The sequence below is a fragment of the Mesoplodon bidens genome (assembly GCF_964165515.1).
Source record: "Mesoplodon bidens genome assembly, chromosome: 13".
In the NCBI taxonomy this organism is placed as follows: Eukaryota; Metazoa; Chordata; class Mammalia; order Artiodactyla; family Ziphiidae; genus Mesoplodon; species Mesoplodon bidens.
The window spans coordinates 50,338,758-50,354,277 of NC_138169.1; the positions used below are offsets into that span (position 1 = coordinate 50,338,758).

General features: G+C 38.5%; 1 protein-coding gene across 2 annotated transcripts in view; it reads left to right on the top strand.

Annotated features, from left to right (window-relative positions):
• MAPRE2 (microtubule associated protein RP/EB family member 2) overlaps positions 1-15,520 on the top strand; it is a 163,424-nt gene that overhangs the window by 114,917 nt on the left and 32,987 nt on the right. For both annotated transcript variants that reach the window (XM_081251707.1, XM_081251706.1), the window contains 2 exons: positions 8,022-8,167; positions 11,023-11,236. In XM_081251707.1, the coding sequence (XP_081107833.1) occupies positions 8,022-8,167; positions 11,023-11,236 (360 nt within the window). The remainder of the gene's footprint in view (positions 1-8,021; positions 8,168-11,022; positions 11,237-15,520) is intronic.

A 15,520-nucleotide genomic window follows, 5' to 3' on the forward strand; every position in this document is an offset into this window, starting at 1 on the left:
AATGACTAAATTTTTTTTGAATTTATTTATTTATACAGCAGGTTCTTATTTGTTATCTATTTTATACATATTAGTGTATATATGTCAATCCCAACCTCCCAATTCATCCCACCACCCCCCACCGACCCCGCCTTCCCCCCTTGCTGTCCATACGTTTGTTCTCTACATCTCTGTCTCTATTTCTGCCTTGTAAACTGGTTCATCTGTACCATTTTTCTAGATTCCACATACATGTGTTAATATATGATATTTCTTTTTCTCTTTCTGACTTACTCTGTATGACAGTCTCTAGGTCCATCCATATCTCTGCAAATGACCCCATTTCATTCCTTTTTACGGCTGAGTAATATTCCATTGTATATATGTACCACATCTTTATCCATTTGTCTGTTGATGGGCATTTAGGTTGCTTCCATGACCTGGCTATTGTAAATAGAGCTGCAATGAACATTGGGATGCATGTGTCTTTTTGAATTATGGTTTTCTCAGGATATATGCCCAGTAGTGGGATTGCTGGGTCATTCAATAATTCTATTTTTAGTTTTTTGAGGAACCTCCATACTGTTCTCCATAGTGGCTATTATCAATTTACATTCCCACCAACAGTGCAAGAGGGTTCCCTTTTCTCCACACCCTCTCCAACATTTGTTGTTTGTAGATTTTCTATGATGCCCATTCTAACTGCTGTGAGGTGATACCTCATTGTAGTTTGGATTTGCATTTCTCTAATAATTAGTGATGTTGAGCATCTTTTCATGTGCCTCTTGGCCATCTGTATGTCTTCTTTTGAGAAATGTCTGTGTAGGTCTGCCCATTTATTGATTGCATTGTTTGTTTTTTTAATATTGAGCTGCCTGAGCTGTTTATATACTTTGGAGATTAATCCTTTGTCTGTTGATTCATTTGCAAATATTTTCTCCCATTCTGAGGGTTGTCTTTTCATCTTGTTTATAGTTTCCTTTGCTGTGCAAAAGCTTTCAAGTTTCATTAGGTCCCATTTGTTTATTTTTGTATTTATTTCCATTAGTCTAGGAGGTGGGTCAAAAGAGATCTTGCTGTGATTTATGTCAAAGAGTGTTCTTCCTATGTTTTCCTCTAAGAATTTTATAGTGTCCGGTCTTACATTTAGGTCTTAAATCCATTTTGAGTATATTTTTGTGTATGGTGTGAGGGCGTGTTCTGATTTAATTCTTTTACATGTAGCTGTCCAGTTTTTCCAGCACTACTTATTGAAGAGGCTGTCTTTTCTCCATTTTATACTCTTGCCTCCTTTATCAAAGATAAGGTGACCACATGTGCATGAGTTTATTCTGAGCTTTCTATCCTGTTCCATTGATCTATATTTCTGTTTTTGTGCCAGTACCATATTGTCTTGATTACTGTAGCTTTGTAGTATCGTCTGAAGTCAGGGAGTCTGATTCCTCCAGCTCTGTTTTTTTCCCTCAAGACTGCTTTGGCTATTCGGGGTCTTTTGTGTCTCCATACAAATTTTAAGATTTTTTGTTCTAGTTCTGTAAAAAATGCCATTGGTAATTTGATAGGGATTGCATTGAATCTGTAGATTGCTTTGGGTAGTATAGCCATTTTCACAATACTGATTCTTCCAATGCAAGAACATGGTATATGTCTCTCCATCTGTTTGTGTCATCTTTGATTTCTTTCATCAGTGTCTTATAGTTTTATGAGTAGAGGTCTCTTACCTCCTTAGGTGGGTTTATTCCAAGGTATTTTATTCTTTTTGTTGCAATGGTGAATGGGATTGTTTCCTTAATTTCTCTTTCTGATCTTTTGTTGTTAGTATATAGGAATGCAAGAGATTTCTGTGCATTAATTTTGTATCCTGCAACTTTACCAAATTCATTGATTAGCTCTAGTAGTTTTCTGGTGGCATCTTTAGGATTCTCTATGTATAGTATCATGTCTTGTGCAAACAGGACAGCTTTACTTCTTCTTTTCCAATTTGTATTCCTTTTATTTCTTTTTCTTCTCTGATTGCTGTGGCTAGGACTTCCAAAACTATGTTGAATAATAGTGGTGAGAGTGGACATCCTTGTCTTTTCCTGATCTTAGAGGAAATGCTTTCAGTTTCTCACCATTGAGAATAATGTTTGCTGTGGGTTTGTCATATATGGCCTTAATTATGTTGAGGTAGGTTCCCTCTGTGCCCACTTTCTGGAGGGTTATTGTCATAAATGGGTGTTGAATTTTGTCAAAAGCTTTTTCTGCATCTACTGAGATGATCATATGGTTTTTATTCTTCAATTTGTTAATATGGTGTATCACATTGATTGATTTGTGTATATTGAAGAATCCTTGCATCCCTGGGATAAATCCCACTTGTTCATGGTGTATGATCCTTTTAATGTGTATTTGGATTCTGTTTGCTGGTATTTTGTTGAGGATTTTTGCATCTATATTCATCAGTGATACTGGTCTGTAATTTTCTCTTTTTTGTAGTATCTTTGTCTGGTTTTGGTATCAGGGTGATGGTGACCTTGTAGAATGAGTTTGGGAGTCTTCCTTCCTCTGCAGTTATTTGGAAGAGTTTGAGAAGGATGGGTGTTAGCTCTTCTTTAAATGTCTGATAGAATTCACCTGTGGAGCCAGCCATCTGGTCCTGGAGTTTTGTATGTTGGAAGATTTTTAATCACAGTTTCAATTTCATTACTTGCGATTGGTCTCTTCATGTTTTCTATTTCTTCCTGGTTCAGTCTTGGAAGGTTATACGTTTCTAAGAATTTGTTCATGTCTTACAGGGTGTCCATTTTATTGGCATAGTGTTGCTTGTAGTAGTCTCTTATGATGCTTTGTATTTCTGCAGTGTCCGTTGTAACTTCTCCCTTTTCATTTCTAATTTTATTGATTTGCGTCCTCTCCCTCTTTTTCTTGATGAGTCTGGCTAAAGGTTTCTCAATTTTGTTTATCTTCTCAAAAACCAGCTTTTAGTTTTATTGATCTTTGCTGTTGTTTTCTTTGTTTCTGTTTCATTTATTTCCGCTCTGATCTTTATGATTCTTTCCTTCTGCTAACCTTGGGTTTTGTTTGTTCTTCTTTCTCTAGTTCCTTTAGGTGTAAGGTTAAATTGTTTATTTGAGATTTTCCTTGTTTCTTGAGGTAGGATTGTATTGCTATAAACTTCCCTCTTAGAACTGCTTTTGCTGCATCCCATAGGTTTTGGGTCATCATGTTTTCATTGACATTTGTCTCTAGGTATTTTTTGATTTCCTCTCTGATTTCTTCAATGATCTCTTGGTTATTTAGTAACATATTGTTTAGCCTCCATGTGTTTGTGTGTTTTACGTTATTCTTCCCTGTAATTGATTTCTAACCTCATAGCGTTGTGGTCAGAAAAGATACTTGATATGATTTCAGTATTCTTCAGTTTACTGAGGCTTGATTTGTGACCCAAGCTGTGTGTGATCTCTCCTGGAGAATCTTACACTTTGAGAAGAAAGTGTAATCTGCTGTTTTTTGATGGAATGTCCTATAAATATCAGTTAAATCTATCTGGTCCATTATGTCATTTAAAGCTTGTGTTTCCTTATTAATTTTCTGCCTGAATGATCTGTCCATTGGTGTAAGTGAGGTGTTCAAGTCCCCCACTATTATTGTGTTACTGTCGATTTTCTCTTTTAGAGCTGTTACAGTTGCCTTATGTATTGAGGTGCTCCTATGTTGGGTGCATATATATTTATAATTGTTATATCCTCTTCTTGAATTGATCCTTTGATCATTAGTAGTATCCTTCCTTGTCTCTTGAAACATTCTTTATTTTAAAGTCTATTTTATCTGATATGAGTATTGCTACTCCAGCTTTCTTTTGATTTCCATTGGCATGGAATATCTTTTTCCATCCCCTCACTTTCAGTCTGTATTTGTCCCTAGGTCTGAAGTGGGTCTCTTGTAGACAGCATATATATGGGTCTTGTTTTTGTATACATTCAGGGAGCCTGTGTCTTTTGGTTAGAGCATTTAATCCATTCACGTTTAAGGTAATTATCAACATGTATGTTCCTATTATCATTTTCTCAATCGTTATGGGTTTGTTTTTTGTAGGTCCTTTTCTTCTCTTGTGTTTCCTACTTAGAGAAGTTCCTTTAGCATTTGTTGTAGAGCTGGTTTGGTGGTGCTGAATTCTCTTAGCTTTTGCTTGTCTGTAAAGCTTTTGATTTCTGTGTTGAACCTGAATGAGATCCTTGCTGGGTAGAGTAATCTTGGTTGTAGGTTCTTCCCTTTCATCACTTTAAATATATCATGCCACTCCCTTCTGGCTTGCAGAATTTCTGCTGAGAAATCAGCTGTTAATGTTATGGGAGTTCCCTTGTATGTTATTTGTTGTTTTTCCCTTGTTGCTTTTAATAATTTTTCTTTGTCTTTAATTTTTGTCAGTTTGATTACTATGTGTCTCGGTGTGTTTCTCCTTGGCTTTATCCTGCCTGGGACTCTCTGCACTTCCTGGACTTGGGTGGCTATTTCCTTTCCCTTGTTAGTGATGTTTTCGACTATCATCTCTTCATATATTTTCTCTGGTCCTTTCTCTCCCTCTTCTCCTTCTGGGACCCCTATAATGTGAATGTTGGTGCATTTAATATTGTCCCAGAGGTCTCTTAGGCTCTCTTCACTTCTTTTCATTCTTTTTTCTCTCTTTATTCTGTTCCGCAGCAGTGAATTCCACCACTCTCTCTTCCAGGACACTTATCTGTTCTTCTGCCTCAGTTATTCTGCTATCGATTCCTTCTAGTGTATCTTTCATTTCAGTTTTTGTATTGTTCGTCTCTGTTTGTTCTTTAACTCCTCTAGGTCTTTGTTAAACATTTCTTTCATCTTCTCGATCTTTGCCTCCATTCTTTTCCTGATGTCCTGGATCATCTTTACTATCATTATTCTGAATTCTTTTTCTGGAAGGTTGCTTATCTCCACTTCATTTAGTTGTTTTTCTGGGGTTTTATCTTGTTCCTTCATCTGGTATGTAGCCCTCTGTCTTTTCATTTTGTCTGTCTTTCTGTCAATGTGGTTTTCTTTCCACAGGCTGCTGGATTGTAGTTCTTGCTTCTGCTGTCTGCCCTCTGGTGGATGAGGCTATCTCAATAAATGACTAAATTTTTAAGATCTAGTTTCTTCATGCCATGAATGACAAATTCAAAATTATAATGGAAAGAACGAATGCATGACAGAATTTAAGAAAATTTTGAGAAAAAGGAGAGGGGAAATTATTGTACAGATAGTAATACATATTATATATGTATTTAAGTAATGAAGAGTGTGGAACTATCATCAGGACAGGACCTGCCCCCCCCAAAAAAAAACCCTGAAGAGACTTTAAGTGCATGTATTAGGAAAGTCAGAGAGAGAGTAAAATTAGTGATTCCTCTGTGGGAAAAGTATAGATTATCTATGAAATGATGGTGTTCAACACCTAGCTAAGTTTATCAGTCAGCAATTGTGGTTGAAAATAGCAGAAAATAATTCTGGCAAGTTTAAGCAGAGACAGATTTACAGAAATCATATTGGGCAGCTCTCACAGTCAGTGGGGAACCAAGCTCAGAAGGTGACAGCATCCAAAAGATGTGAAGAAACTAGGAATAGATCCTCCCTTGAGCCACTGGACTAGGATGGTTAGGATGCCGCTGTGCTGCTGAAGCATCTGCTAGATCCCACCGCTGCCACCATGACCAAATTCTAATGATCCCTGCATGTTTCACTCACTCCCTTAAGACTCTGAGACCCAGGCAAGAGCATCCAAAGGCAGAGCCTAGGTCACAGGCCTGCATCTTACCCTGGGTGTTGGGAAAGGGATATCTGCCCACCTTCGGTACTGTGGTGAGAGGCAGGGCCCTGTTGCATCAAGTCAGATAGGAAGGTGTCCAAATGCTGGGGAGCCAAAATTTTCCACTAACATTTGGAATAACTAAAATTAGAACCGTCCTTTATATCATAGGCCAAAATAAATTCCACGTCTATTCAGAATGTAAATGTGAAACTTGAGACCATATAAGTACTTAAAGAAAATACACATGAATATTTATGTAATCTTGGCTTGGGAAAGTTGCTAAGCATGATATAAAAATCAGAAGGCCATTAAAAATGTCAATAGCGAATATTTAATGATCCAGAAAGGGAACCATGGTCTGTTAAGTTTTTTAAAAAATAGAATGGTATATGCCAGAATATTAACAGTGGTTTCCTCTGGATGATGAGACCAGAGATGATTTTTCATTTCTTCCTTCACACTCTGTATTCAAGTTTGGTGGGGTTTTTTTGTTTGTTTCAAAAGCTGTTACTGCTTTTTAAATTTGGAAGGTGATTTGCTCACTGGGTTTGTACGAACACATAGATACCAGTGTCTCCATAGGTAAATTTTACGCTAACCACTACAAAAGTGAAAATAACTCTTTAAAGAGCAGGTAATGAGACACTTGTGTGTAGACACCCCCATCTCTATAAAAATCATGTTGAATGGCTTTTGGTATTGGCTCCATCTGGTGGCACTTCAAAAGGAGGACCTGAATAATTGGATGACGACTGTAAGAATGCCCCCCAAGATTATGATGCTTCTCTCACCTCCTCTAGTGTTTTTTGTTTTGGTTTGTTTTATTTTGTCTTGTTTTTAAGAGAACCCATCTGCTTGACTACAAAAGTACCAGGTTGTACTTAGGGTACTGGCATCTAAAGGAAGCATCACAGATGTAAAGATTCTGGAATTAATGTGTATTGTGGCCTATATTTCATCACTTTATACTCTTACCTACAAATAATGAGTTATCCCACCATTTCCTGTTGTAGCAGCCCTTAGATTCTTAATATCTGGTTCCCTCTTTTCTGGGATTCCTATCTCAGTAAAGGATGCTCAACATCTATTTGACATAAGAGACCAAGTGGGCTCTTCCTGTGTAAAGGTGAGTCGCCCAAACAGAATGAAAGGCTTCTCACAGAAACCTTGATACCAAAGGATGGAGGAGAGCCCTTTATGTTCAGAAAGGCATATCATTGGCACGTTACAAAAACAGACCAAGAGATCTGGAGAAGCAAAGAAAGAAAGAGAACACAGAAATGGCCATTTGTTCCCATTCTCACCACTCAATTGCTTTTCCTACTTGTAAAAGAAAAATAATCACTCTGACTTGGAATTTCTTTTTCTAAATGCCTTTAGCCTTTATGAGTCAATATGTATGATCTTTCTGGGGTTTTCTAGTTGATATTGTCATGATCTAAGAGTTCTGCATAAAATGTGTATATATATATATATATATATATATATATATATATATATATATATATATATGAAAGACTTACTAATATCCTTTTTTCTATGACCGTTTCCTCAGGGAACTCATTGAACATGTCTGTTATTTTTATTTCTCAGTCATAAATAGCATGACTCTGAACTTCTGTAAGTTTCAGAGTCTCCATGTCTCCACCCTTCATGTTAATATAGGAACCTCATTGCTCTGGACTGAAATTAAATTGGTATACAACTGTTTTTGGTATTAGTTGGCTTAGTTAAACTGTTTCACCTCAGTCATTTTGCAGGGTGGATATAAAACAGCTTGGATGGCGTATGCATATTTTTTTGAGCTCCATATTTCATGTAGTTTGCTCATGTTGAAATTTTCTGCTATTTTTCTCTTATGTATTTTAATGATTTGGAGCCAGTAGCAGCTAGATGGAAGGAAAAATATGTTCCTTTTTTTTTCTGATAGAAGCTAAAGTTGTTCATACACTGATTTCCTTGGTGTTGAAGAATGAAGTTCTGTTCACTGTGGAATCTGGTGATGCTCTGGTGAACAGCATCGGTATCACAGTGGTTAGGGATGGGGAAGTGGCAGGAGCTGCATCAAGGCACGTCCCTGCCCACCAGCACCCAGCCCTGGTGGGTGAGGAGATGTGGGTGCCATGAGGAGAGGAGCACACACGGCAGGAGGGCTGAGGGCTCTGGGCTCCCGGCTCCCTCCTGCCCAGCAACCCTCAGTCGCACGTGGTACAGTCAGACTCACACTGGTCCTTTTCTTGTCTCTTTCCAGGAGCAGCCTACTGCCAGTTCATGGACATGCTCTTTCCTGGCTGCATTAGTTTGAAGAAAGTAAAATTTCAAGCGAAGTTGGAACATGAGTACATTCACAATTTTAAGCTTCTGCAAGCATCGTTTAAGCGAATGAATGTTGATAAGGTAGGAGACACACTTGTACCTCCATGAAATGCATTATCTTTGCTTAAAATTGTTTTCACGCAGAGATGCAAAAATCCAAAAATGTGTCAATGGGATATATCTTGACAACAGTACAGTAGGTTGGGTCCTGTACTGAGCATAAAGCACCAACCCTCACTTCCCATATTTTCATGAGGTTTTTATTTGAGGAGATTTCTAAACTTGTAGCCATTAGACTAAAAATGCTAACAGAAATTATGAATGCTGAAATGTTATTCTGTATTAGCATTGCAGATGAGAAATTTTTATGTTTTCCAGATGCCACTGTGGTTCTTTGTGTGTTTTATTTCTTTAAAGAAATAGCATAGTACAGTAGAAATGGCACGGGTTTGAATCCCAGCACCATGACTTGAGCAAGTTATTTAAATTCTTTGAGTCTGAGTTTACCCATCTGTAAAATGGGACTAAAACCCCCTTCCCTGTGGTTATGAAATTAAAGCGAGTACTACACATTAAAGTGTCCAGTATATACACTCAGATTCTCACTCAATGTCCATAAAATATTCTTTCACCCACTTTGAACTTCATAATTTTATTCTAGAGTGATACAAACGAAGTTAGACTAGAGTCCTTTTTCCCCTGTAGAGGACTATTGCTGAAGCCCATTCAGGCTCTGCATGTTTCCTGCTATTCAAATACATATTACATTCATAGTCTTTATTTAGGATATAGCTCTTGGAGAGAATAGGTTGGAAAGAAATGAATTTTGAATAAGGGAAAAGAGAAAAACCAGCAGGGGAGAAATAGAAAGCTTTTCTTTTCATAGATAGTAGCAATAAATAAACAGGCTATGGAAATAAAAATTTAAATTTGGGGGCTTCCCTGGTGGCGCAGTGGTTGAGAGTCCGCCTGCCGATGCAGGGGACATGAGTTCGTGTCCCGGTCCGGGAAGATCCCACATGCCGCGGAGCGGCTGGGCCCGTGAGCCATGGCCGCTGAGCCTGCGTGTCCGGAGCCTGTGCTCCGCAGCAGGGGGGGTCACAACGGTGAGGGGCCCGCGTACCGCAAAAAAAAAAAAAAAAATTTAAATTTTGCATTATAAGAGATAGAGGTTAAAGGAAAGAAAGTTTGCTGAACTGTATATATTTTTAAATTTATGCAATTAATATCTTCCTAAATCAAAGCATTCTTATCAAAATATTAAGAAAAGTTTGGCTTCTCATTTTCTCAGAATTTTTATTGCAAAACATACATCCTCTTTAACATTTTAATTTTTTGAATCCTTTTCAACTTGATACCCTTTGCTGTGGTTAATTTCCAATTAGCTCCTTCTGTATTTATTCAAAACCAGAGTTATATAGATTCTTCTTCCTTATTAGCATCACTTCTCTGTACACTTCTGTATCATTTTTCTATACATGCTTCTAGATCAAAAAGAAAAGAAACACCCATTCATAGGTTTATTGATGGAACTTGCTAGGTAACAAAGTTGGGGACTCCATATATCCGTAGAAGTGTACGAGAGTGGGTCAGCCATTGTTAAGAAATTTGAAGATAGGGAATTCCCTGGCAGACCAGTGGTTAGGACTCCCAGCTTTCACTGCCGAGGGCACAGGTTCAATCCTGTGTCAGGGAACTAGCATCCTGCAAGCCGTGGTGTGGCCCAAAAAAAGAAAAAAAAGAAATTTGAAGATAAAATTCTTGTACTGGAGGAACACTGACCTTTATGACCTTTGTTGGCCTCTCTAGCTTAATATGCTATGATTCTACCCAGAGATCCTGGTGTAGAGACAGTGATCCCTGTTCATGTTTGTCATAGCCTGTGACAGCACGTGGGAAGCATATGTACAAATATTTCCTCGCCACCTCAGATTTTGAACTTATGACCCCGGAACTTTCATTTTGATAGGAATTGCAAAATTAAGTCAACAGAAGGAAGTGCCTACTTTGAATGGCTAATGCATCATCATCATCTAAAACTGTTTATAAATGTTCACGTTTGGCAGAAAGCAAAATATAGTAGCATGTTAATTAAAGGGCCTTATGCTCCAAGAAGGCACTTTCTAAAACAATCACAATATCAGCATAAACAAAACTTACAAATCAGAAAACATGAAAATACTTAAATAGTACAATGAAAAGACCTCTAAAGGGAATACTGATTGGCTCTTTAGGCTGCCCGTTAAAAACACTTAATTTACACCCAGTCTTGATAAAATAGTTACAAAATACAAAAAGAAACCTGTTTAAGAAATGTACCCCCATGGCACATTAACTGTGCTCCAGTGTAACCCATGAATTACTGAGCCCTGTATTGTGGTTAGTTGTTTTTATTTTATGCTTGTCTCTCTACATTGTAAAGACACTCCATGAAAGCTCATTTTGTTTCATAGGAACCGTTAGATTAGTGTGAGTTTTCATTGACTTGAGTCTTATTCATTCGTACTCTCTAATAACTACAATCCTTTTAAGAGCTTATTCCAACACAGCTAGACCAAGTGTTACAAAGAAATAAGGAAAACCTATCAACCTTGAAACAGCACAACATCCCAGACCCATGTTTTTGGGGGGATATGCTTTGGCAATAAACATTCTACGAAGAGGATCAGCCCCTCTTGACAGCTCAGGGTATTCCTTGTTTCGTATGGTTTGTTCAGATGTATTAAATATTCCAGGAGAACCAACTACAACATTTTAATTTTTCTTTAATATAATGAAAAATTATATGAATTCTGGAATACCACTGGCTAAGACACTGGGGGAGAGGCCAGCAGGCATGAATTGCAGATGTAAAGTTATATTTAGGGAACACTTCAGTTGCATTCCATACAAACAAGCCTGAGGATCGTGACTCACCGGGTGATTTTATATTGCAGGTAATTCCAGTGGAAAAGCTCGTGAAAGGGCGTTTCCAGGACAACCTGGATTTTATTCAGTGGTTTAAGAAGTTCTATGATGCTAACTACGATGGCAAGGAGTATGACCCCGTAGAAGCACGACAAGGGCAAGATGCAATTCCTCCTCCCGACCCCGGCGAACAGATCTTCAACCTGCCCAAGAAGTCTCACCATGCAAACTCCCCGACAGCAGGTACCGTAACAATGAAATCCTAGAGTCACTTTCACAGGCCCTCCGGCGCCGTACTGTGAGCCGACTTACACTTTTAAATATGGATCATCATCTATAATCCTTCAGAGGGAATTCATGAAATATCCATCCTGTCTCCGGTGTGAGCAGTGCCAATTTCTATGTGACAACATTCAGCAAGACCTCACTTAGCCAACTTCACCCAAAAGTGAAGTCACTGAGGATAAATACCTAGAACTTTAAAAAATGTTTTAACTGTTTTGGAGAAAAATCTCTCTAAAATATATTACGAACATTCTTGCCTAGAAAACAGACTTTACCAAGCAGAATGTGCTCTTGTCCAATGAGGGTCATTATTATAAACATCAGCTGTGATACAGGAGAGTTAAATGATGAAATCCTCAGAAACCATGTGTTTCCATCCTGAACACCAGTGTTCACACTTGTTAAGTCAACAGCCTTAATTCTGTAAGAATGCAAATTCCTTATTTATGCCCAGCTTCCAATAAGAATTACTAGAAATGATTATAACAAGACTAATACTAAACTGTGCGGACACGTGTCTGGAACTCAAGGAAGTGTTGGCTAGAGGTAAACATTGGTGAGTCTTCCATATCCAGGTAATCGAAGCTGGAAGTGAGTCCCCATTGAGGAGGGGTGAGTCCCTGAGGAACTCGAACAGTTAACGTTTGGGTAGAAAAGGAAGGGCTTACATAGGAGCAGGGAAGACACCAGAAAGATGGAAAGAAATGAAGGAGTGACGTGTCAGGGAAATAGAAGGAAGGGAGCAGAACGGTCACCAGTGTCTAAATCTGCTGAGGAGTCAAGTACAGTGAGGACTGGAAGGGTCCTTTGGGGTCACTCAGTGGAATGATGGGCCCAGGAGGGGGCTGAGGAATTGGAGAAAGGAAACTGAGACATCATAAAAATCCAACTTCAAAGCCGTGGAGTAAATAAGCTGAAACAAAATAAACGAAGCACAGATCTTTGGGAATACATACATTTAAGGGACAAGAGGAAGAAGGAAGCTGAGAAAAGGAGGAACATCAGGGGAAAAACCAGCTCAACATCAGAGAACAGTAGGACATTTTTAGAAAGAGGGATCACCAACAGCGCTGAGTATTAATTGTTGGAGAGATCAGATAGGATGAAACCTGAAAATAGGCCAAAGAAAGAAATCTGGCTCCTGGGGGGGTGATTAATAGTTCTTTAGAGAATTGGTCTGTAGAAATGCTGAATCCATACACCTAGATTGCAGCGGCTTATTAACAAGGGCATGACACACAAACGTGAAAGTGATGTGAGAGGAGATTCCACCTTCACCAAATCAGGAGAATAAGTGGAGGAAATAAAAACATTTTGTTGGCGTCGGGAAAAAGCTGACAGTTGCTTTAGGAAGTAAGATTGGGGAGAGGATGGTATTGTCCTCGATTTGATTTTGTTTGCTTTTAGGACACAGCACAAGGAGCAGGTGTGTAAGATGGGAGAAAGGTTCGTGAGAAGGAATAATAGGAAAAAGGAGGGGAAACTGGTGGAACAATGACCCTGAGGCTGGAGGGGAAAATTGGGGTCAAGGGCATCGAAAGAGGTTTGGCAAGGAAAGGGAATGTTTACCTTTTTCAGAACAGAAGTGCTGGGAAGAGTTTGGGTAAAAATGAAGCCACAGGGAGTTTGGGGAACAAAAGTTTGTGGCCGTTCAAACTGGCCTTCAGCTTTTGTCAGAAAGTGTCATTATTCTAGGACCAGGATAGAGAAGGGGAGTGGTGTGTCTCCTTCAGAGCTGGGGAGACACAGGCAGATGGGGTTGGGGGACAAGAAGCTACGAAAACCAAGAGCGGCTGGTAGCTCTCACCGCAAGCTCTTTTTCTGCAGCTGCTAATGATGTACAGATTCATCTTGAAACTCAGCTGCTACTTTTTCAAGTTTTCAGCAGTGGAGCCGGACAGGCCTCAGAACATTTTTCTTCTACAGTCATAACGTGTCCTTAAATTGGCACCAACCATTCTAACCCCACCCCGCCCACAAACAGAACTGTCATTATGCTGCCTTGGCCTCATTTTCAAGGAATTCCCTCATCTGTCTTTCACAAAAGCCACAGAGAAACTTGTGCCATTTTGATAGAAAGAATGTCCATGAACCTGGAAAAGAAATACATTGTTTCCAGAGCTTAACTTCTCTGGTGACAAAGCTCAGGAAACACATTAAAGTCATCAGATCATAAATTTGGTTTTTAATGTTCTGGAAGACAGTATTGCCAAGGCTTGTGTTCCTGATACCTCGACCATGTTTACCTCATTGGTCTTAATCAAGGAGGAAGGATATTTCCAGAAGTCAAACCAGTCATACTGTTTTTTATGGGACATGTTCTGACTCTTGGACATGGTGGGGTAGTAAAACTATACTGACAAAATTATAGCAAGGTATACATCACATGTAGAACATTGTTTTAAAGGCTATAATAGGAGAAAGGCTCCTATAAATACAATGAGACCTCATTTTTTTTCTAGAGGTCATGTATCCAACTCTTGGGAAAACAGCCAAGAAAGTGTAAGCCAAAACGTCTTCTAAAAGTCAGAATAGGTGTTGTAAAATCTGTGCTATAAAATTCGTACACTTTACTCTTTCCACAAGGGAGAGTTCCTAGAATACTTACCCAGAGTCTATTTGCTCTTTCTTTTATATAGATTTATTTATTTTTTAAATTGACATCTAATTGATATACCACATTAGATTAGTTTCAGGTGTACAACATAGTGACTTGGCATTTGTACACATTGCAAAATGATCACCACAATGATTCTAGTTACCATACAAAGTTAATACGATATTATTGACTATATTCCCCATGCTGTACTTTACACCCGCATGACTTATTTATTTTATAACTGGAAATTTGTACTTCTCGACCCCCCTTTTATTTGCTCTTTCTTGACTTGGATATAATTATAACAAACATGGGGATATGGTTTCTCAGCGTGTATCTTATTAGGGCAAGGAGTATACTGATAGCACTACAAAGTGTGAACATCAGTAAAAGAAGAGCCAAAAAATCTTCATGAAACCTTATAAATAGTCCAGCAGCCTGAGATCTCTATTGCTGAATCAAAGAGCTCCGTGTCTCTCAGTAGCCCTCAAGATCTGTATGACACCAGCGTGTACTAATCAATAACAGAGTTCCCTTCTAATTCTTAAGATTTTAATTTTCTATTTATAATCATCTCTCCCATGAACTATTTTACAGTCTCTAAACTAGCCTCTCTGCCTCTGGTCTGAAACCATTCGAGACCATCCTCGTCGTACGTAAGTCTGATTGTGTCCATCCAAAATTTAAGACAAATTAAAGTGCTTGATGCGGTGAGGGTCAGCTGTCTGGGAAATTCACATATCTATGCCAGTCATCTCCCAGTGATGCCAGGTCAGTAGCAGTAATTCAGCAGTAATTTCTGTGCCCATCTCTAGGCCTTGGTCGCTTCTTAATCATCTGTATTAGTGGAAACAAGCAACGTCTGGTGTAATCGAAAACAGGAGATGGTCTTTAATTATTTTTTCATTTTGGCTTTGGGATATTTGGTTCATTTTGCAGTGGCTTTATCTCTCTCCAAATATATCCTTAAACTAATATTAAAAGTAATTTGCATGTCCTGACTATAAAACGTGCTAGATTTTTCTGCCATTTCAGTATAGACACCAGTATTCCGTGGATTCAGAGAAGCCATAGAACCCGTTGGTGTCTGTGTGTATTTGGGTGACTTACCTGGGCCGTAACAAGCTTCAGCATGAGCAGAGGCTGTCGCTAAGGGTGGATGGCTGCCTGGCAAGTCTTATTCTATCTACAACCTGAGGAATTGCATCTTGAATTGCTTTTGATCTACCAACAAGGAGCATATGTTAAAATATACATTTTTATAATGACAGATATCTATTAAGTGCATATGTCATCGTGAGTCATGATGTTTATAAATTTATTGCTATGAGCCATATCTGCAACTCTAGATAGCTGTCAGTGGGATCAGTTTTTATGTGTGAGCACTTAACTAAACTTAAAACGAAATTTGAGGTTGCGGTTCCTATAGCAACCACAGCTTAGACATGCTGCAAATCCACATATATTAATGCATTGAAATCAAACTCCCATATACAAATATAGTGTGATGGATTTAGAGTTGCTATGGAAATTGATTCTGAGCTTTCTCTTTTCCTTAGGGACTTTCCTTTAGGCATTGCAGCCTCAAAATAAGATTAGTAGAAATACTAGAAAAATGATTTCGAAAAGGAAGCAACCTAAGA